The 23,938-nt window shown below is 44.3% G+C and overlaps 1 protein-coding gene across 1 annotated transcript in view; it reads right to left on the bottom strand.

The window, feature by feature from the left end:
• Positions 1-20,259: 20,259 nt before the first annotated feature.
• Positions 20,260-23,938, bottom strand: part of LOC115137214 (tetraspanin-5-like) — a 40,255-nt gene continuing 36,576 nt past the window's right edge. Inside the window, exons 8-10 of the mRNA XM_029673382.2 lie at positions 23,190-23,251; positions 22,642-22,687; positions 20,260-22,423 (exon numbers count right to left, since the gene is read on the bottom strand). Of these exons, the coding sequence (XP_029529242.1) occupies positions 22,675-22,687; positions 23,190-23,251 (75 nt within the window). The 3' untranslated portion in view covers positions 20,260-22,423; positions 22,642-22,674. The remainder of the gene's footprint in view (positions 22,424-22,641; positions 22,688-23,189; positions 23,252-23,938) is intronic.

The raw sequence follows: 23,938 nt of genomic DNA, 5'->3' as shown, positions 1-23,938 counted from the left end.
TGACAAATCACAGATGAGAGAATTTAGAATACTAAACCTAGAACGTACAATATTAAAACCATTCTTTAAAGAAACTGGAGACTGGTTCTCCCTGTCACCACAGACAGGCACACAGACTCTAATCATGGAATGGAATGTTGTCTTATCACCAATCCATTGCAAATCCACTGTCAGTGTTAAATCTCCCAAAGGCCCACTTTCAGTCCACACACACAGATTAGAGTGTTCTAAAAACCCTCTATTCTGTTGCATAAAACAACCATTTGATGCAATAACAGTATTATAACATAATCTTGTCATTTCTGTTCTGACACAACACACTGCCTGGTCTCTGACCTCCACCCTATAGGCTGCCGTTGGTGATCCGGCCTACCACCGTCGTCTAATCTGCAAATGTAATGATTGTGTTAGAGTCTTGCGTGGCCACACAGTCGTGGGTGAACAGGGAGTACAGGAGGACCTAAAAATGCACCTTGAGGGACCCCCGTGTTGAGGGTCAGCGAGGCGGATGTGTTGTTGCCTACCCTCATTACCTGGGGGCAGCCCATCAGAAAGTCCAGGATCCAGTTGCAGAGGGAGGTTCAGTACCAGGGACCTTAGCTTAGTGATGAGCTTGGAGGGCGCTATGGTGTTGATTGCTGAGCTGTAGTCTATGAACAGCATTTTCACTAAGCATTTTCATCACTGACAATCTGAAATGGTCCACCCACACAGATAGTGTGGTGAAGAAGACGCAACAGCACTTCTTCAACCTCGGGAGACTGAAGAAATTTGGCTAAGACCCTCAAAAACTTTGACAGATGCACAATTGAGAGCATCCTGTCGGGCTGTATCACTGCCTGGTACGGCAACTGCACCGCAAACACAGGGCACTCCAGAGGGTTGTGCGGTCTGCCCAACGCATCATCGGGGGCAAACTGCTTGCCCTCTAGGACACCTACAGCACCCGATATCACAGGAAGGTCAAAAAGATCATCAAGGACATCAACCACTCGAGACATCCGTCACCCCGCTATCATCCAGAAGGCGAGGTCAGTACAGGTGCATCAAAGCTGGGACCGAGAGACTGAAAAACAGCTTCTATATCAAGTCCATCAGACTGTTAAATAGCCATCACTTGCTGGCTACCACCTGGTTACGCAACTCTGCACCTTAGAGGCTGCTTCCCTATATACATAGACATGGAATCACTTTAATAATGGAACACTAGTCACTTTAATAATGTTTACATACTGCTTTACTCATCTCAAATGTGTATACTGTATTCTATTCTACTGTATTTTAGTCAATGCCACTCAGACATTGCTCGTCCTAACTGTTATATATTTCTTAATTCCAATGTTTTACTTTTAGATTTGTGTGTATTGTTGTGAACTGTTGGGTACTACTGCACTGCTGGAACTTGAAACACAAGCATTTCGCTACACCCGCAATAACATCTACTAATATGTGTATATGACCAATAAAAATGTATTTTATTTGATGTGTGTCATGACCAGCCTTCCAAAGCATTTCATGGCTACATATGTGAGTGCTACAGTGCGGTCACCATTTAGACAGGTTACCTTGGCGTTCTTGGGTACAGGGACTATGGTGGTCTGCTTGAAATACGTACTGTATGTAGGTATTACAGACTCAGTCAGGGAGAGGTTGAAAATGTCAGTGAAGACACTTTCCAGCTGGTCAGCCCATGCTTTGAGTAAGCGTCCTGATATTCCATCTGGCCCTGCAGCTTTGGGAATGTTAACCTGTTTGCAGATCATACGCACATTGGCTATAGAGAGTGTGCTCACACAGTCATCTGGAAAAGATAGTGCTCTCATGCACAGTTCAGTGTTGCTTGTCTCGAAGCTAGCATATAAAGCATGTATCTCGTCTGGTAGGCTTGCATCACTGGACAGCTCTCAGCTAGGTTTCCCTTTGTAATCCATGAAAGTTTGCATCCCTTCCCAAATCCGACAAGCGACAAGCGCCAGAGCCAGTGTTAAAGCGGCAGCTCTAGCCTTTAGCTCACTGCAATTGTTGCCTATGGCTTCTGGTTGGGATATGTACAGTATCTGTCAAAGGTTTGGACAGACCTACTCATCCAAGGGTTTTTATTTATTTAGACTATTTTCTACATTGTAGAATAATAATGAAGACATCAAAACTATGAAATAACACATATGGAATCGTAATCAAAATATATTTTAGATTTTAGATTCTTCAAAGTAACGACCCTTTGCCTTGATGACAGCTTTGCACAATCTTGGCATTCTCTTAACCAGCTTCATGAGGTAGTCACCTGGAATGGATTTCAATTAACAGGTGTGCCTTATTAAAAGTGAATTTGATTAAAGTAACTTGTTGGAAAGGTGGCATCTTCTTATGGTGCCACGTTGAAGGTCACTGAGCTCTTCATTAAGGGCATTCTACTGCAAATGTTTGTCTAATGAAATTGCAGGGCTGTGTGCTCGATTTTATACAGTTGTCGCTGAAATAGCGAATCCACTAATTTAAGGGGTGTCCACATACTTTTGTATATACTGTATAGTGTAGGACAGACACTTCAAAACCTGATTTTTTTTCTTCTTCTGTGTTTCGCCATTTAATAATGTGTTATTCAATGTGTTTCTATGGGCTATTGTAGTAAAGGTCAAATTTAATATTTTATCAAATAATTTTTTCATATTTAACCTACAGGGGTCCTAAAATTAAAAAAGGAAAGGTGAGACTGTCAAGAACACGATGGTGTTCTCCGTTATGCTCCATGACCCCCACAAGCATCATGGGAATCGTCTGAAGTCGGTACCGCCGATATGCCAACTTCTGTCTGTGGCGTCCGAACAGTTTGGGCTACACATTAATATGGCCGCTCTATGGAAACTGTTTACTCTCATGAACACGTACATGTTGGTTGTATTTGCTTTAGGACGCCCACAAGCCTCACAAGAGTCGTCTGAATGGAAGTATACACTGAGTGTACATAGACTGACCAGGTGAATCCCAGTGAAAGCTGTGATCCTTTACTTTTTAAATCCACTTCCATTAGTGTAGTTTTAAAGCCTTGACACAATTAAGACATTAATTTTGTATGTGTGCCATTCAGAGGGTGAATGGGCAAGACAAAAGATTTAAGTGGCTTTGAATGGTGTATGGTAGTAGGTGCCAGGCATACCAGTTTGTGTCACGGGCTGCAATGCTGCGTGGTTTTTCATGCAGTTTTCCGTGTGTATCATGAATATTCCACCACCTTAAGAACATCCAGCCAACTTGACACAACTGTGGGAAGCATTGGAGTTAACATGGGCCAGCATCCCTGTGGAATGCTTTTGACACCTTGTAGAGTCCATGCCCTGACAAATCGAGGCTGTTCTGAAGCCGAAAGGGGGGGTGGGTGAAAGTCAATATTAGGACTACCAAAAAAACAGACCAAAAAAATGTCTGCAGCATTGATGGTCCCCAAGAACACAGTGGCCTCCATCATTCTTAAATGGAAGAAGTTTGGAACCACCAAGACTCTTCATAGAGCTGGCCGCCCAGCCAAACTGAGAAATTAGGGAGAAAGGCCATGGTCAGGGAGGTGACCAAGAACTTAATGGTCACTATGACATTGCTAGTGCACGATGGGACAAAAACATCCCGGCTGGCCACACCCTCCCCTAACCCGGACTATGCTGGGCCAATTGTGCGCCACCCCATGGGTCTCCCAGTCGCGGCCGGCTGCAACACAGCCTGGGATCGAACCAGGATCTGTAGTGTACGCAGCTAGCCCTCCTCCTTTATGTGGTATCATTACGTCAATGGTTTCCTCTGTCCTTCAAGATCAGTCTATTCCGGTGGTCCCTTCAGAAGTACAGAGCAGGTGGTAAGACCGGTACTTATTGGTTCCCAAGAGCGATGGAGCGTTGCTTCCCATCCTGGACTTGTGTGTTTTAAACGAACATATCAAGGTTTGCAAGTTTAAAATGCTTACAATTTGCTGTCTATTGCAGTCATTGGTAGTCAAAGTCATTTTTAAAAAACTGTAATGCAGTTGAATAGTAATAATGACATGAACATGTGTTGGGGTCAGTGGCGACCCGTAATTCAGGTTAGGTAGGGCAGAGCCCCACATTCTTTTTTTTGGGGGGGGGGCTTGTCTTTTTTGCATTAATACTTGTCACATATCAGTTTGTAAACAATGTAAAAAAAAATGTTTTAAACTAATATATCAATGAGTTAATAAAGCCACATACAAACATGGTCTCTTTTTTGTTTTCTTGCGTAAGGCAGCTCCTAGCTCAGTGCTTTCTGTGGTGGTGGGGCAAGCCAGCAGAAAAATGGCTCAGTGTTCTGCCACTCATGGGGACACTACGTCACAGCCAAGTCCAAGGGTAGAGCTAGAAAATTCTAGCCCCTTGGGTGCTGCCCTAGAGTTACATTAGAAGTGCCCATCCAAGAAGGCTCAAGGTCATTGGCCACAGATAACATGATGTCAAATCACGTTGATTGGACTGATCATACTTTGAAAATCTTAGCTATCAGTCATCATCATGAATCAAGTCGACAATCTACTGGCAAATCCGTTTTAATCCTTGTCATATGAAGATAAATTATAGATTCGGTGCTCATCAGCCATTGGATATAAACATTAACATTACACAAGTTTGAAATTGCAAATTCAACAATGAGTGGTTTGGACAGAATCAGTGACAGTGGCTAACTGCAAGCATTGCAAAGCGATCACTAGCCTGCTATTCAGAGGAGTGCTGTGTGGTCCCAAATCTGGGATCAAGTTAAAATAATAAACATTCAACATTGGTCATGCTGTCAAGGACGCATGATTTGTGTCGCGCTCAAAACAACGGTTAACTTGTAACTGCGAAAACTTGACTTCAGTGAGTTCATGACAACTGGGGAAGTCAGGAAAAAACAAGTTCTGACTGGGAAAATAAGTTTTGAACTGTCATCCAACATGGAATTGTAAATCTGGCCTCTTTCTAGAGCTACGAGCTGACAATCAATGACGTCATCATGATTCGATCTTGTTTTTTTCAGAGTTCCCAGTTGTTTTGAAAGCACCATAAATCCAGAGAATGACAGACTTTGATGACAAAATTTGCCCACGAAGGACCGCCGCGCCACCTAGTTCAAGTGAACACAGCACAAGGTGAGTCCAAAAATGTATTGTAGGCTGCTGCATAAATTATGCAATATGCCAGGAAGATATGTATACTGAAGCTATGAAAGTAATAGTAAGTGTATATTGTATAGTAAGATGTTAGTAGCCCATGTGCCTCACCCTAATAATTTGGTCTATTTACACCTCTTAATTTCGTCTACTGTTCTGACTTGGTGGTGCACACGTAGCCTATAACCTGCTTTAGAGAAATGTAATCAATCATTGTAAGAACTTTCATTGTCTGCTTATGTGCCCCGTTTATTTATCCTACGGTTCTGACTTGGTGTACAAGGAGAATACTTTAAGAACGGCCCATGTTCTGAATTCTGTCGCTGTACATTTCAAAAGTGCAAAACAAATAGTTATATTGACTTTGTCCGTCCGAGCTCGCTCATTAATGTCTTAATCAAAATTACGGATTGCCTCTTATCCACTTGTTGTGCCCTTATGCCATAGTGTCACGGTCTTCCTCCTCTTCATCTGAAGAGGAGAGGCGAGAAGGATCGGAGGACCAAAATGCGGCGTGGTATGTGTTCATAGTGAATTTTAATAAAGAGAACATTGAACACTGCAACACTATACAAAAGAGTAACAAAAACAATAAACCAATGACGACCGTGAAGCTACAAAATGAGACCTGTGCTGACACAAGCCACTAACATAGACAATCACCCACAAACAAACAGTGCAACCCAGGCTACCTAAGTATGATTCTCAATCAGAGACAATTAATGACACCTGCCTCTGATTGAGAACCATACTAGGCCGAAACATAGAAATCCCAAATCATAGAAAATCAAACATAGACTGCCCACCCAACTCATAAATAAATACAAAACAAAGGAAATAAAGGTCAGAACGTGACACATAGTTTGTACATCTCAATTGTCATTAGAAACCACATTTGTTTAAGCAAGTCAGACATATAAGCTATGTTTTTTTAAAGGCAGTAAATGAGGCTGAATGAACTGTTTCGCTGCCAGACAAGGCTCCGCTGATAACCAGGTGTAGCAGTGGTGTTACGGATCCCTCTGGAACTTTCATTACGCACACCTGGCCCCTATATTCCCAGTGATTACAAATTGTATAAGTGTGTCCTTGGTTCACCATTGTCCTGTCAATTATTGTTACAATGTCCGTTGGTGCGTGTGAGTACCTGTGCTATGTTTTGGCTTTCGTGCCATTGTGGATTGCGCAGATGATTACGGGTCTCGTCCCGTGTGTTAATCATTGTGCACTTGTTATTTATTTGAGGGAACTCCTCGCTCTTTTGTTTGGATTTCTACCCTGTGTTTTGTATACAGTTCGTTTGGTCTTCGTCCCCGTGCCTTCACACCACACGCCATAATTTGGGTGTAATAAAAAAAACTATTACGCATTCCTGCACCTATCTCCCGACTCATTCATACCAATGTGACAAGTGGTAAGATGTTCAGACTCCTGTTGGGACAGCTTTGTGTAGGCCCCAACAGTTTGTGGGCACTGTTTGTCACCAATATAGTGCAATTAATGTATTGTTTAGTGTTGTGTAGTGGCTTTGCTGGCATTCATCCCACAAAGTTTTTATTTTTGCCCCACCAATATTTACATGGTAAAATTGCCACTGGTTGGGGTTTGTCACAGTTTCTGTTTAATTTGATTGTTGTTTCCTTGGGTTACCGCTGGAGGGCATCCTTACCTTGTTTTCTAGTTTGCAGGCTACACTGATTATTACTTATGGGATTCACCTGTGTTTAATTACCTTCTTTGTTCACCTGGTTGCCTTATTATTTAGGTTCCTCAGTTGGCCTGTATCTTTGCTTAGGTCTCATGTTTTATTAGTGTGTTCTTGTGCGGTTGCCATGTTTCTGTTAAGACTAAGTAAAAGATCTGGATTTACCCTTACGTCTGCTTGCTGTGTTTCTCTGCGCCTGGGTTCGAGTTCGTACAAGCATTATTGTTACAGTAGACCTAAGCCATTAATGAACCCAGCAGAGATTTCTCAGTCATCCGAGGAATATTCCATGGGCTCTCGCCCACCATGGAACAGTGATTGGCCGCCATGAGGCGTGGCTGCAGACATTGTCGGATGATTTAAGAACTCTTGTGTCTGCTCTGTAGACAGGACAGGTGGGAGCAACGGCTGCTGCACCTGTGACTGTTCCTAATCCTTCACTCTCTACCAGTTCAGCATCTTCCTCCCTTCGGGAGCCTCATCTCCCGGCACTGGAGCGCTATGAGGGGCATCCTGGGAGGTGTCATGGGTTCCTGCTCCAATGTTCGCTGGCCTTCGATCTGCAGGCATCAACGTTTCCTACCGAGTGTTCCAGAGTGGCATACGTCATCTTCTTTCTCTTAGGACGAGCTCTGGCCTGGGCCATGGCCATATAGGAGCAGCAATGAGACATTTGTTTTAATTGGAAAAGATTCACCCAGGAGATGAAGAGGGTTTTTGATCACCCCATCAGTGGTAGGAACGCTGCTCAAAGACTCAATGCGCTTTGGCAGGGCAGCCGTAGTGTAACTGATTGCGCCATTAACTTTCGGATGCTTCCCGCTGAGAGCGGATGGAATACAGAGGCACTTCACTCAGCCTTTCTGAACGGACTCAGCGAGGTTCTCAAGGATGCACTGGATTCCCAGGACAACCCCGACACTCTGGATGAGCTTATCGTTCTGGCCATCCGGATTGACAACCGGCTTCAGGAAAATCGTCATGAGAGGACGGATGGGTTCCGAATTGTTTCCAGTGTTTCGGGTCCCGCTGAGAGTCATTTCGTCATTTGTTCCACTGCCTTATGCTGCGTCTGCTTGTCATCAGAGTTCTCAATTCGGCTCTTGTTCTCCTTCATATCCTTCGGAGGAGCCGACGCAATTGGGATGCACCTGACTTTCAGCTCTGGAGAGAAGGCACAGCATTAACGAGCAACGTTGTCTTTACTGTGGACAGTCTGGACATTTCAGTGCCTTCTGTCCCAAGCTGACGGGAAACGGGAAACGGGATAACTTGTCAGTAGTTGGGAGAATACTGACGAGTCAGATACAGTCTCCAGCTGCCGAAATGGTACGCACCTTGCTTCCGGCCAACCTGCGGTGGGACAATGGGCAGTTGGGCATTCCTGCTTTTATAGACATGGGGCTACCGGCTGTTTTCTGGATCGCACATTAGCTCGCCAACAGGGGCTGCCTCTCACAAAGCTGAGCATTACGTTGTCGGTCACTGCGCTGGATGGTCAACTCTTAGGTTGGTGAAGCAACTCACCAGGCCTATTCAGCTACAAGTTCTGTATTATCATGTGGAGTTTATCCAGTTATATTTGGTGTACTCTCCTGAGCTTCCCCTGGTTCTTGGACATCCTTGGCTTTCTATCCATAATCCTCAAATTGACAGGCCCTCAGGAAGAGTTCTGGGATGGAATCCTTCATGACAGTCCACCTGCCAGCAACGCTCTCCACATCTTTCTGGCCCTGCTCATCTGGAGTCTTCCGATTCTCCTGTTTCCCCGGCTGGGGATGACAAGCCTGATCTTCTCCAAGTCTGTGGTTGAACACATCCACTTGTTTGTGAAGGACGAAAAGTGAGTTTTGTGTTCCTCAGATCTCCTTCCTGGGGTACATCGTGTCTCAGGGCTGTGTATGGATGGACTCCCAAAAGGTAGAAGCGGTGGTCAACTGGCCACGGCACAGCAGAGTCGAGCGGTTTTGGGGTTTTGCTCATTTCTACCATAGATTTGTGAGAGACTTTAGTTCTGTGGCTGCACCATTGACTGCGCTCATCAAGGGCTCAGCTGGGCATGTAAGCTGGACCCCTGCTGCTGAGAAGGCGTTCCAGGACCTGAAACGCGGTTTTCTTTTGCCCCCATTCTAGTTCATGCGGATCCTTCTCTTCCCTTCATGGTAGAGGTGGATGCCTCTGACGTTGGCGTGGGTGCGCTTCTGTCTCAGCTCTCAGCTAAAGACCAAAAGCTTCATCCCTTCATCTCCAGGCGTCTCAATCCAGCAGAGAGGAACTATTATATCGGCAATCGGGAGCTTCTTGCGGTCAAACTGGCTTTGGAGGAGTGGCGGCAATGGTTGGAGGGTTCGGAACATCCCTTGATGGTTTGGACTGACCCCAAGATCCTGGCCTACATCCAGGAGGCTAAACGCCTCAGTCCCCGACAGGCTTGTTGGGCTCTTTTCTTCACTTGGTTCAGATTCACATTTTCTTACCGTCTGGGGTCTAAGAACGTGAAGCCGGATACCCAGCTCCAATGAGGATTGGCTGCTTGGATCCATCATCCCCAGGTCGCTCATTCTCGCGACGGTGTCCTGGGGTATAGAGACTGTAGTGAGGGAGGTGCAGGGTAGGGAGGCAGTTCCTGACGGCTGTCCTTCTAACAGACTTTTGTTCCTCGTGGCACAGTCCAAGGTACTTCAGTGGGCTCACTCGTCGCGTCTCACCTCTCATCCGGGAGGGAGGCGAACACTAGAGTTTCTGAGGAGGAGGTTTTGGTGGCCCTCAGCGGAGGCGGACACTGCCTGTCTGACATGCATCTGGAACAAGACTACTCGCCAACAGCCTCTGGGGCTGCTTCATCCACTGCCAACACCTTCTAGACCCTGATCTCATCTCTCCATGGATTTCATCACAGGTCTTCCATCCTCTGTGGGCCACACTGTCTGTGGACTGCTTTTCGGCGGCATATTTCATTCCGCTGCTTAAGCTTCCATCTGCCCGTGAGACTGATCAGTTAGTCATTCAGCATGTTTCATTCATTCATTCAGCAGGCCCCCAGTTTGCCTTCAGATTCTGGAGGGCATTTTGTACTATTCTGGGGTCATCAGCCAGTTTGTCTTCAGGCTATCACCCTCAGTCCAACGGTCAAACGGAGTGGGTGAACCAGGATCTGGAGACCGCCTTGTGTGTCCGCCAACCCCGCCACTTGGAGTCAGCATCTTCCCTGGGTGGAGTACGCACACAACACTCTCCAGTGTTCCTCCACCGGCCTGTCACCATTCCAGGTTTTGTACGGATACCAGCCTCCTCTGTTTCCAGATCAGGAGATTGAAGTGGCAGTTCCATCCGCTCAACGTCTCATCTCAAGTTGCCGCAGGACCTGGAAGAGGGCTTGGTTTCTCTGCGCCTGGGTTCGAGTTCATACAGGCATTATTGTTACAGGGTTGACATCCATACAAGCATTATACCCCAATTTCTTTTTACCTCAACATAGTGTGAAATACACTAAAATGGAGGCTAATTTTGCTGGGGGGCAATGAGGAGACTCAGGATCTTTCCCACAAGGCCCTATCCCCCACGCGATTCCATGCCAATTCCATTGTTTTGGTTGAGTTTGATTGACCACTTTACCGCATCATGGTGAAGGGCCTTCTAATGTGTAGGGCAGGCCAGTAACTTTTGCAATCAAATAATTTTACTGTGCCCAGTCGCACACAGACTTATGGTCACACAAGATGTCACCAGTGGATTCAAAATGATTAGCCTAACACATATTTACATGGCCCCAGTTGCATTTGCAAACAAATAATTTTTCTGTATGAAATCAATAATATATAAACAGGGTGACAGTGAGCAATTGACAGTGTACAAAATAAACCGACTTGAAGTTGATAATGACTTATTAATAGGCATAAATAAATTGTATTTCAATGGTTGCAGTCGTCAAAGACTGAATTGCATTGAATCAAATGAATCAGGGCTGCTGCAAGTATATCTTATCTGTGTACCCATATCAGAGCGCCCCAAAAAAGTTGCCTGTCTCTGTGCTTATATCCTATTAGACCAATGAGCTTACATATGAAGCCCTGGGGGTACTGTATTTACAGAAAACAATCATTTGAGTTACTTTAAAGTCATAAAAAATAAATACAGTATATATAATCTTGCCGTGAAAGGATAGTCCTACAGTGTAAACAAACCATACACAGTTATTGTGGTTTGTCAACTTGTAACAATTTTATTACACAGTGGTTTTAGCACCACTGGTAAAGCAGGATATATCAAACGTATGCATCAAATTGTATGCATAGACGGCTTGACAGAAATGGTAGCAGAAGGTGAATGTTAAACTTTTGCTGAACACATATCCAGATGATGCTGTGTTCCATTTTGTAGGTGTGATCGAGGCGTAAATAACCTTTGCATCTGTCATTGCTTTGCACTATCAGATTTATTCTCATGAGTCTGTTAGGAAGCACCTGGCCCTGTTCAATAACAACGTGGAGTTTGATGATGACAACATGCTGAGCAGAGGGGTGAAGGACTAGGTATCTATATGTTCAGTAGTCAAAGGTTTGTCTCCTCTGTGACTGAATTTTAGTGTGCTCTTGCAGGAGATGTGCAAGCATTCTCTAAACATGAGGAGCAGTACTTGTCGGACAGCGTCTTTGTGATCGTCAGCTGGGAGCTGGGAAACATCATTGTCCACTAAAAGAAAAACTACCCTTGTAACGGTGCAGGCACAGGTTGAACCGGGCTGTGGGTGAGCACTCTCCCTTAGCGCAGGCATAGGGCGCACTGCATTCTCCCAGCGCACCGGAGACACAGCACGCAGCGCCGGCACAGGATTCCCCGGGCCAAAACGTGGACCGGAGACCAAACACGCTGAGCCGGAACAATACGCCCTGGCTGAATGCCCACTCTCGCATGGCACTTGCGGGGGAATGGCCTATAGCGCACCGAGCTATGAGCGCGTACTGGCGACACGGTGCGCTTGACCGCATAACACTGTGCCTAACATTGGCCTCCCCGTGTGCCCCCCCCACCAAAGTGCAGCGTGGTACGTATTCATAATCATTTTAATAAAGATGGATACTGAACAAAAACAACAAACCGACAAACGAACAGTTCTGTAAGGTGCAACAAAAACACTAAACAGAAAATAACTACCCACAACCCATAGTGGGAAAACAGGCTGCCTAAGTATGGTTCTCAATCAGAGACAACGATTGCCAGCTGCCTCTGATTGGGAACCATACCAGGCCAAACACATAGAAAACATAGAACAACACATAGAATGCCCACCCCAACTCACGCCCTGACCAAACTAAAATAGAGACATAAAAAAGGAACTAAGGTCAGGACGTGACAACCCTAAACCTGAAGTCTTCCCCATCAACAACATATTCACACACTTGAACTGCAAGGCCTTGAGCAACAAATCCAAAGTGATCCTTGCATTTTCATTTTGTGTTTCAAAAATGTTTGTAAACAATTCACTGTTTTTTAAATTTTAAATAGAGAGCTTACAGACGATTTGCATGTTTGTTGTTTCAGTCAAGGAATGGTCTGTTTGGGTAGGTGACATAGTGCCTGGGGTTAGAGAATTACTCTTATCAGGAGGTAGCACAGAGATAAGGACTTCATCTCCCTTCTGTCCTGCACACCAGGTTAGTGGATCACATTAACTCATATTCATGCATTATATTGTTTGTAAATCAGTTTGCGTAAACCCTCATTTTATTCCCACCCCAGATACTAAGTCATACAGAGATAGAGATGGGCACATTGTTTGTCCAGCTCATCATGGAGGCAAATCAATAGCTATACCTGTGTGGATCGTATTTATGAATAGTTTAGAAAGGCAAGTATCTGAAAAGAGACCATGTAAGTGCTTTTTCTTTAGGGATGAATTATCCCTTTAAAGCAAAATAACCAGACATGGTGTTTGTATTTTCTCACATGCAGGTCATGCATCGCGTTGAGCAAAAATTCCCAAACCAGAGCTCAACCACTCTAACAAAGGCCTTCCCGGGAATAAAGGAGGAACATTGTTTTAGTGCATTTGTTTTGTAATCCCAATGAAACCATACAGCACATTAATGTGTTATCTATACTCTCCTGTTAAGCACATCACAAGTATGCTTTGATTTAATTATTTTAATGAACTTTTTTACATGTTATTTTATTACATTTACATTTAAGTCATTTAGCAGACGCTCTTATCCAGAGCGACTTACAAATTGGTGCATTCACCTTATGACATCCAGTGGAACAGCCACTTTACAATAGTGCATCTAAATCTTTTAAGGGGGGGGGTGAGAAGGATTACTTTATCCTATCCTAGGTATTCCTTAAAGAGGTGGGGTTTCAGGTGTCTCCGGAAGGTGGTGATTGACTCCGCTGTCCTGGCGTCGTGAGGGAGTTTGTTCCACCATTGGGGGGCCAGAGCAGCGAACAGTTTTGACTGGGCTGAGCGGGAACTGTACTTCCTCAGTGGTAGGGAGGCGAGCAGGCCAGAGGTGGATGAACGCAGTGCCCTTGTTTGGGTGTAGGGCCTGATCAGAGCCTGGAGGTACTGAGGTGCCGTTCCCCTCACAGCTCCGTAGGCAAGCACCATGGTCTTGTAGCGGATGCGAGCTTCAACTGGAAGCCAGTGGAGAGAGCGGAGGAGCGGGGTGACGTGAGAGAACTTGGGAAGGTTGAACACCAGACGGCCTGCGGCGTTCTGGATGAGTTGTAGGGGTTTAATGGCACAGGCAGGGAGCCCAGCCAACAGCGAGTTGCAGTAATCCAGACGGGAGATGACAAGTGCCTGGATTAGGACCTGCGCCGCTTCCTGTGTGAGGCAGGGTCGTACTCTGCGGATGTTGTAGAGCATGAACCTACAGGAACGGGCCACCGCCTTGATGTTATTTGAGAACGACAGGGTGTTGTCCAGGATCACGCCAAGGTTCTTAGCGCTCTGGGAGGAGGACACAATGGAGTTGTCAACCGTGATAACGAGATCATGGAACGGGCAGTCCTTCCCCGGGAGGAAGAGCAGCTCCGTCTTGGCGAGGTTCAGCTTGAGGTGGTGATCCGTCATCCACACTGATATGTCTGCCAGACATGCAGAGATGCGATTCGCCACCTGGTCATCAGAAGGGGGAAAGGAGAAGATTAATTGTGTGTCGTCTGCATAGCAATGATAGGAGAGACCATGTGAGGTTATGACAGAGCCAAGTGACTTGGTGTATAGCGAGAATAGGAGAGGGCCTAGAACAGAGCCCTGGGGGACACCAGTGGTGAGAGCACGTGGTGAGGAGACAGATTCTCGCCACGCCACCTGGTAGGAGCGACCTGTCAGGTAGGACGCAATCCAAGCGTGGGCCGCGCCGGAGATGCCCAACTCGGAGAGGGTGGAGAGGAGGATCTGATGGTTCACAGTATCGAAGGCAGCCGATAGGTCTAGAAGGATGAGAGCAGAGGAGAGAGAGTTAGCTTTAGCAGTGCGGAGCGCCTCCGTGATACAGAGAAGAGCAGTCTCAGTTGAATGACTAGTCTTGAAACCTGACTGATTTGGATCAAGAAGGTCATTCTGAGAGAGATAGCGGGAGAGCTGGCCAAGGACGGCACGTTCAAGAGTTTTGGAGAGAAAAGAAAGGGATACTGGTCTGTAGTTGTTGACATCGGAGGGATCGAGTGTAGGTTTTTTCAGAAGGGGTGCAACTCTCGCTCTCTTGAAGACGGAAGGGACGTAGCCAGCGGTCAGGGATGAGTTGATGAGCGAGGTGAGGTAAGGGAGAAGGTCTCCGGAAATGGTCTGGAGAAGAGAGGAGGGGATAGGGTCAAGCGGGCAGGTTGTTGGGCGGCCGGCCGTCACAAGACGCGAGATTTCATCTGGAGAGAGAGGGGAGAAAGAGGTCAGAGCACAGGGTAGGGCAGTGTGAGCAGAACCAGCGGTGTCGTTTGACTTAGCAAACAAGGATCGGATGTCGTCGACCTTCTTTTCAAAATGGTTGACGAAGTCATCTGCAGAGAGGGAGGAGGGGGAGGGGAGGAGGATTCAGGAGGAGGAGAAGGTGGCAAAGAGCTTCCTAGGGTTAGAGGCAGATGCTTGGAATTTAGAGTGGTAGAAAGTGGCTTTAGCAGCAGAGACAGAAGAGGAAAATGTAGAGAGGAGGGAGTGAAAGGATGCCAGGTCCGCAGGGAGGCGAGTTTTCCTCCATTTCCGCTCGGCTGCCCGGAGCCCTGTTCTGTGAGCTCGCAATGAGTCGTCGAGCCACGGAGCGGGAGGGGAGGACCGAGCCGGCCTGGAGGATAGGGGACATAGAGAGTCAAAGGATGCAGAAAGGGAGGAGAGGAGGGTTGAGGAGGCAGAATCAGGAGATAGGTTGGAGAAGGTTTGAGCAGAGAGAAGAGATGATAGGATGGAAGAGGAGAGAGTAGCGGGGGGGAGAGAGAGCGAAGGTTGGGACGGCGCGATACCATCCGAGTAGGGGCAGTGTGGGAAGTGTTGGATGAGAGCGAGAGAAAAAAGGATACAAGGTAGTGGTCGGAGACTTGGAGGGGAGTTGCAATGAGGTTAGTGGAAGAACAGCATCTAGTAAAGATGAGGTCGAGCGTATTGCCTGCCTTGTGAGTAGGGGGGGAAGGTGAGAGGGTGAGAGGGTGAGGTCAAAAGAGGAGAGGAGTGGAAAGAAGGAGGCAGAGAGGAATGAGTCAAAGGTAGACGTGGGGAGGTTAAAGTCGCCCAGAACTGTGAGAGGTGAGCCGTCCTCAGGAAAGGAGCTTATCAAGGCATCAAGCTCATTGATGAACTCTCCGAGGGAACCTGGAGGGCGATAAATGATAAGGATGTTAAGCTTGAAAGGGCTGGTAACTGTGACAGCATGGAATTCAAAGGAGGCGATAGACAGATGGGTAAGGGGAGAAAGAGAGAATGACCACTTGGGAGAGATGAGGATCCCGGTGCCACCACCCCGCTGACCAGAAGCTCTCGGGTGTGCGAGAACACGTGGGCGGACGAAGAGAGAGCAGTAGGAGTAGCAGTGTTATCTGTGGTGATCCATGTTTCCGTCAGTGCCAAGAAGTCGAGGGACTGGAGGGAGGCATAGGCTGAGATGAACTCTGCCTTGTTGGCCGCAGATCGGCAGTTCCAGAGGCTACCGGAGACCTGGAACTCCACGTGGGTCGTGCGCGCTGGGACCACCAGATTAGGGTGGCCGCGGCCACGCGGTGTGGAGCGTTTGTATGGTCTGTGCAGAGAGGAGAGAACAGGGATAGACAGACACATAGTTGACAGGCTACAGAAGAGGCTACGCTAATGCAAAGGAGATTGGAATGACAAGTGGACTACACGTCTCGAATGTTCAGAAAGTTAAGCTTACGTAGCAAGAATCTTATTGACTAAAATGATTAAAATGATACAGTACTGCTGAAGTAGGCTAGCTGGCAGTGGCTGCGTTGTTGACTTTGTAGGCTAGCTGGCAGTGGCTACAGTGCTGCTATTCGGGGGCTAGCTGGCTAGCTAGCAGTGTTGATTACGTTACGTTGCGTTAAAAGAACGACAATAGCTGGCTAGCTAACCTAGAAAATCGCTCTAGACTACACAATTATCTTTGATACAAAGACGGCTATGTAGCTAGCTATGTAGCTAGCTACGATCAAACAAATCAAACCGTTGTACTGTAATGAAATGAAATGAAAATGTGATACTACCTGTGGAGCGAAGCGGAATGCGACCGGGTTGTTGAGTGCGGAAGTTCTATTCGGTAGACGTTGACTAGCTGTTGGCTAGCTAGCAGTGTCTCCTACGTTAAGGACGACAAATAGCTGGCTAGCTAACCTCGGTAAATTAAGATAATCACTCTAAAACTACACACTCTAAACTACACAATTATCTTGGATACGAAGACAGCAAAGACAACTATGTAGCTAGCTAACACTACACTAATCAAGTCGTTCAGTTGAGTGTAATAGTTTCTACAGTGCTGCTATTCGGTAGACGGTGGACGTTTGCTAGCTGGCTAGCTGCTGGGCAGACTACGTTAGGACGACGAAATACGATAATTACGCAATTATCTTTGATACAATGACGGCTATGTAGCTTGCTAAGAAGAAATTGCTAAGATTAGACAAATCAAACCGTTGTACTATAATGAAATGTAATGAAATGTAATGAAAAGTTATACTACCTGCGGACCGAAGTGCGGATGCGACCGCTCGCTCCAACCCGGAAGTACTTATCATCAGCAAATGATGTATTATGTATTATTATCCAAATTAAAAACATTCTCCTGGAGATACTGGGTAGCCCCGGTAGGCTTTTCTTTCCAGCCCTGCTTTAAACACACATAATTTGGCTAATCAATGTGAAGATGAGCAGCTAATTAATAGAATCAGGTGTGCTAGAGCAGGGCTGGAAGAAACGCGTATAACGTAGGCCACTCCTGTTTTAAGATTTGGAAGATAAGAAAGAGAGATAAGTCTGGGTGCATTCTACACATTTTGTAATGACTTATGCCATGCTAATTTTATCTGAGTGAGGAATCACAATCAAAATCAATGGGGGACCCCTAGAGGTCAGGGCCCCTGGGCACGTGCCCTGCATGCCCGGTCGGTATTCGGCCATGATTACTACAAGTTTAGGTAGCTGGCTAGATTAACTACCAATCTAAAATTTGTTAGCTGACTGGCTAATTGAGTGACTGCCAGTGACTGAAAGAACAACAGAAAAACTGCTTCTGCACAACCACATTTCGAAATTGCACCTGGTGCATTCTACTATTGTTACTCTCAATAGTAAGTTGAGACCCCCGACTGAGTTACGGCGATGTCACTTGTGCCTGATGTCACTTATGCCTGGAATCGGCCCTGGCTGAGTCAATTATCACTGGATGGTTACCTCACCCATGTAGTTTGTGTACTGTCACTAATTTACCTGCAGCTAGAGACATTTAGCAGGAAAGGCTTTTGATGATATCTGAGATGAAATGGTTAATTTTATTGATTTATTTAAAAAGGCAAGTCAGTTAAGAACAAATTCTTATTTACAATGACGGCCTTCCCAAAAGAACTCCTGCGGGGAAGGCCATCATTGTAAATAAGGCAGGGATTAAAAATAAATCTTTAAAAATATAGGACAAGACACACATCACGACAAGAGAGACAATACAACACTACATAAAGAGAGACCTAAAGACAATATCATAACATGGCAGCAACACATTACAACACAGTATGGTAGAAACACAACATGGCAGCAGCACAACATGGTAGCAGCACAAAACAGGGTACAAACATTATTGGGCACAGACAACAGCACAAAGGGCAAGAAGGTAGAGACAACAATACATCACACAAAGCATCCACAACTGTCAGTAAGAGAGTCCATGATTGAGTCTTTGAATTAAGAGATTGAGATAAAACTGTCCAGTTTGAGTGTTTGTTGCAGCTAATTCTAGTCTCTAGCTGCAGTGAACTAAAAAAGACGAGCAACCCAGTGATGTGGGTTTTGGGGACCTTTAACCGAATGTGACTGGCAGAACGGGTGTTGTTTGTGGAGGATGAGGGTTGCAGCAGATATCTCAGATAGGGTGGAGTGAGGCCTAAGAGGTTTTGTAAATAAGCATCATCAAGTGGGTCTTGCGACGGGTATACAGAGATGACCAGTCTACAGAGGAGTATAGAGTGCAGTGATGTGTCCTATAAGGAGCATTGGTGGCAAATCTGATGGCAGAATGGTAAAGCACATCTAGCCACTCGAGAGCACCCTTACCTGCCAATCTATAAATTACATCTCTGTAATCTAGCATGTTAGGGTAATCTGAATAAGGGTTAGTTTGGCAGCTGGGGTGAAAGAGGAGGCATTACGATACAGGAAACCAAGTCTACATTTAACTTTAGCCTGCAGCTTTGATATGTGCTGAGAGAAGGACAGTGTACCGTCTAGCCATACTCCCAAGTAATTGTATGAGGTGACTACTTCAAGCTCTAAACCCTCAGAGGTAGTAATAACACCTGTGGGACGATGGGCATTCTTCTTCCCAAACCACATGACCTTTGTTTTGGAGGTGTTCAGAACAGGGTTAAGGGCAGAGAAAGCTTGTTGGACACTAAAAAAGCTTTGTTGTAGAGCATGTAACACAAAATCCGGGGGGTGGCCAGCTGAGTAAGACTGTATCATCTGCATTGAAATGGATGAGAGCTTCCTACTGCCTGAGCTATGTTGTTGATGTAAATTGAGAAGCATGTGGGTGCTAGGATTGAGCCTTGGGGTTCACCCTTGGTGACAAGCAGTGGCTGAGAGAGCAGATGTTCTGACTTTATACACCACTCTTTAAGAGAGGTAGTTAGCAAACCAGGCCAAAGACCCCCTCAGAGACACCAATACTCCATAAGAATTAAATGGTCTATTGTATCAAAAGCTTTGGCCAAGTCAATAAAAATAGCAGCACAACATTGCTTAGAATCAAGGACAATGGTGTCATCATTGAGGACCTTTAAGGTTGCAGTGACACATCCATAACCTGAGCGGGTACCAGATTGCATCACAAAGAGAATACTATAGACATCAAGAAAGCCAGTCATTTGATTATTGACACGTTTTTACAACACTTTTGATAAACATGGCAAAATAGAAATACGCCTATAACATTTATGATTAGCTTGATCTCCCCCTTTAAATAAAGGACAAACCCGTGGTTGCCTTCAAATCAATGGAAACCTCCCCAGAGAGGAGACAGGTTAAAAAAGGTCAGAGACAGGCTTGGCGATGATAAGCAACCTTAAAGTAGAAAGGGTCTAAACCATCTAACCCAAATGTTTTTTGGGGGTCAAGTTTAAGGAGCTCCTTTAGCACCTTGGACTCAGTGACCGCCTGCAGGGAGAAACTTTGTAGAGGAAAAAGAGGGAGGAGCATCGGGGCTAGTCGCATTAGAAGGGGTAGGAGATGAGGAAATGTTGGACGGGCAAGAAGGCATGGCTGAGTCAAATAGGAATCCTGACTTAATAAAGTGGTGATTAAAGAGCTCAGCCATGTGCTTCTTGTCAGTAACAACCACATCATCAACTTTAAGTAACATGAGCAGGTGTGAGGAGGAGGGTTTATTCTCCAGGTCTTTAACCGTTTTCCAGAACTTTTCCAGGGTTAGACCCACAGAGAGAACTGCTCCTTAAAGCCACTAAAGTTGGCCTTCCGGATAGACTGAGGGCCCTTATTTGATGGATCTGGATCAAATACAGTTCCAAAGCAGCACAATAGTAAGCTGAATCAATCTTGTAGCCTCTTAAACTAGTCTAACATGCCAGCTGACAATTTTTTAATTTTATTTTTTTAAATAATGATGAATTGGCCGGTGGTTAATGGTCAACGTGTCAACAAACATGTTACACTTTTACACAAATACATGAATGAATCACCTACCAGACCCACTTTAATACAAAGCAGCATACATTTATTTTGACATATTTACAACTTCTCACTATCCAGTTATTTACATGATTTAAAACACATGACATGAAAGTACAGAACATCATGATCACACCTATGGCACAGGGAAAATGTTTGATTTTGTGTTTTGTGAGATGGCGCTGTGAAAAGTACAAACTACATGCAATCCCCAAGAAAATCAAAAAGTCAGTTTTTACAGAATATGTGATATTCTTACTGTATACCCCAAATAGGGCCAGATTTACTTAGAGTGTGCACCAGTGGAGGCTGTTGAGGGTAGGAAGGCTCATAATAATGGCTGGAATGGAGTGAATGGAATGGTATTAAATGTGTTTGATACCATTCCATAGCCATTATTACCAATCTACTGTTTTTTACTCTAATGAAAATATTGCCTTAGGAAATAAGGGCCACAGCGTCTAATGTAGCTTTTGCACGTCTTTTGAGGATCTAGATTTGAGATCAAATCAGAGGTCACTTCAATACATGGTTGTGGTCACCTCCATTTCAATTCAGAAAGTTTATTGAAATTCAAAATAGCACTTTTAATATCTTGAATTGTAAGTCATGCCATTCTAAATTTAAATGGTTTTGACCACAACCCTACTTCAATCAATACAATGTGGTCTCACATAGATGTAATACAAATATCTCAGTTCCCTCTTAAAATCTGCTGGTGAGAGTGCAAATGTCGTCTGCTTCCAGAAAGCTAACCAGCTGGTGATGTGCTGTGTGCCTGCCAGGAACATTAGGTGGGTGAATATCAGCGAAGTCTCATCCAAGAAGGCAAAACTGGTTGCAATGTCATTTTGATGACATGGTCAGGTTTCATAAGTAAGTTTTGTTATTGTCGTTTTATTTAAAATGTATTCATTTAGCAGACACTCTTACCCAGAGCAATTTAGAAGAGCAGTTAGGGTTATACTTTTCACCTAGTCGGCTCAGGATTCGAATCAGTGGCCTTTCAGTTACTGGCCTAAACGCTCTTAATCTGACCAAATAACAACCAAAATATTACTCTTTCCCATGACCTCTTGATGTCATCACCTGGTTATACTGTAACAGAGACCGTTCGTTTGCATCTGGAATTATGAAGTCTCAACCATACAACCACAAAATGATGCCATTAAGACGACATTTGCCAAATTTTTGCCTCATGGGATTCTTCTGTTGAAAAAATTCTGACAAAACAGAGAAATAAATCAATAACAGCTAAAAGGCAATCAAAATTCAGTAAAGAACCTAGTTGGGTTTTGATACCTCACCTTTATGGGGCAACTGTTATAAATTGAACACAACAATGAAATACAACACTTGTGGTTGAAATTGAGTTAGTTCATGGTTCTTGAAGTTATTGCTGGTCAATAGACAGGATGTGTGTGGTATTAGCAACACTAATTCTCTTTAAAACTTGTTCCCTCTTTAGAAACTGGAACACTTAATTACGAGACTCAAACTTCATGAAGCATAGATTAATTCTGCCATGACATGACACCAAGCACATTACCTAATGATAGTTCATCATGTCACTTTTTGACCAACGACATCACAAAACACAGTCATTAATTTAAATGTAACTTACTAAAGATCCCAAATTGCTGCATGATATTGTAATGTCATGCTATACTGTGTGAAGTATCACAAAATGGTTTAGGGACCCTAAACCAATTTGTGACACTTCACACAGTATAGCATGACATTACAATACATGTTACTGCTACAGCTATGCAGGCTTTATAACACAGTGTGCAAAGTGCTACCCAGCCAATTCACTCCATACTGGGAATCTGACTTATACTGTACAATACATCAGACATTATAACAATAAAGAATACAGGTAGGAGAACGAATGCCCTATGAATAGGCATGCAGCGCATTTACAGAACGACCTCAGCTCTATACTGTACATGACCAGAGCCATATAGATACATATGTCTGGCTCCCTTATATACACATATGTATACATATGGCTTTGTACATGACCCTTCCAGGCAGTGTTTGACACTGCATCAGTGAGACATTTAAAAACAAATTCTTACAAAAGTATTATATACAGAGCATAAAGGAAGCAGCGAGACTCTTCATTTTGTACATTTCTCAAGTGTCCTGATCGTCTCCCTTTAGAAGGTGGCAAAACTCAAGAGATCTGCATGGGAGATACAAAATCAAATCAATATTTCATTTAAATGTATGGATGAAAGATGTAGGTCAAAGTATGGTAGTTAAATCTTAAGGACATATATTTCAATCAAGAGAATACAGTGGTAGCAACTATAGTTTTATTGGTTCCCTGGTCTTTAATAGATGAGATTAAAAAGATTCTGGAGTCTGGAACGATTGTAGAACAAGCGTAAAGGGGCTTACCTTCGTTATAACCTTTAGTTTGCTTGAGGTGTTTCAGGTAAACAAACTGATGTGTGACGGGGAAAGAGAGGAAAGTGAAAATAAATTAAAAGTGCACTCACCAAATCCTGGGTTTATAATCCTGGTTGTATTTAAATGTTTTTTCAATACATCATCTCTACGCAGAGTGATTCAACAAAATGTCAACAGAATTTAATCCCTTAGTACTGGCTATGACCACCAGGTGGGCATAACTATACTGAAACCACACTTTTTTTTGTTGGTTTAAAGGAAAACTCCACCCCCAAAATATGTAACTTTCAAAATACAGAACTCTGCAGCATCATATGATTCAAAATGCATCATACAGGCCAGATTTCTTATTTTTAAAGTTACATATGTTGAAAACTTGATTGCTGACATGCAAAACATTTTGGGGAATAAATCATCAATGGACTAATGAAACAAATACCAAAATATAGTTTTGGGGTGGAGTTTTCCTTTAACATGGAAGTAAAAAAAATATATATAAGTATATACGTTTTTAAATAATCAATTGTGGTTCTTACCAACTCTCTCTCACTACTTCAATGTCGCTCACTAGATTCTGTGCTAAACAGATCCCAAAAATCTGAAAAAGGGCACAAAGATTAGGTGAGACATCTACTTTTGAACGGCTACTGTGGTGATAGATCTAGTTGATTTCAGTGTTTCATGGTCAGTTTTATGATCAGCAATACAGTTTTTTTTATGTCTAAATTCTATTCTCAGACAATAGCCTAATCATCATTTAGTATCATTTTGGGCGGCAGGTGGTCAGCCTAGTGGTCAGCGCTTTGGACCAGCAACCGAAAGGTTGCTAGATCGAATCCCTGAGCTGACAAGGTAAAAATCTGTTGTTCTGACCCTGAACAAGGCCGTTAATCCACTGTTCCTAGGCCTTTATTGTAAATAATAATTTGTTCTTAACTGACTTGCCTAGTTAAATAAAGGTAAAATAAAAAATAGTAGCAAGTAAAGTCCACAACCATATGCACAAGCATAGTCAGCTATGAACATAAAAAGCAGAGATAAGCAATGTTTCAAGACATCTTAAGAAATTGATCATTGACACCACTATCAAATCAAAAAAACCTGGCTATTTCAAGTTACAGTCCATTCCCGCAACATGTCAGAGAAAACACAATTTTGAAAAAACAACAAAAGGGGTGCCCGCTATTTGTTTTATTATACATCTGAGGGATGGGGGTCGGGAAATGTAACCCCTCTCAAATTCCTAGACAGCACTCTAGATGCAAGGTCTGACAGTCCATGACAT

Source organism: Oncorhynchus nerka, linkage group LG11 (genome assembly GCF_034236695.1).
Source record: "Oncorhynchus nerka isolate Pitt River linkage group LG11, Oner_Uvic_2.0, whole genome shotgun sequence".
In the NCBI taxonomy this organism is placed as follows: Eukaryota; Metazoa; Chordata; class Actinopteri; order Salmoniformes; family Salmonidae; genus Oncorhynchus; species Oncorhynchus nerka.
The sequence above is the reverse complement of the archived record's forward strand: the minus strand, read 5'-3'. Positions and strand labels throughout refer to the sequence as shown.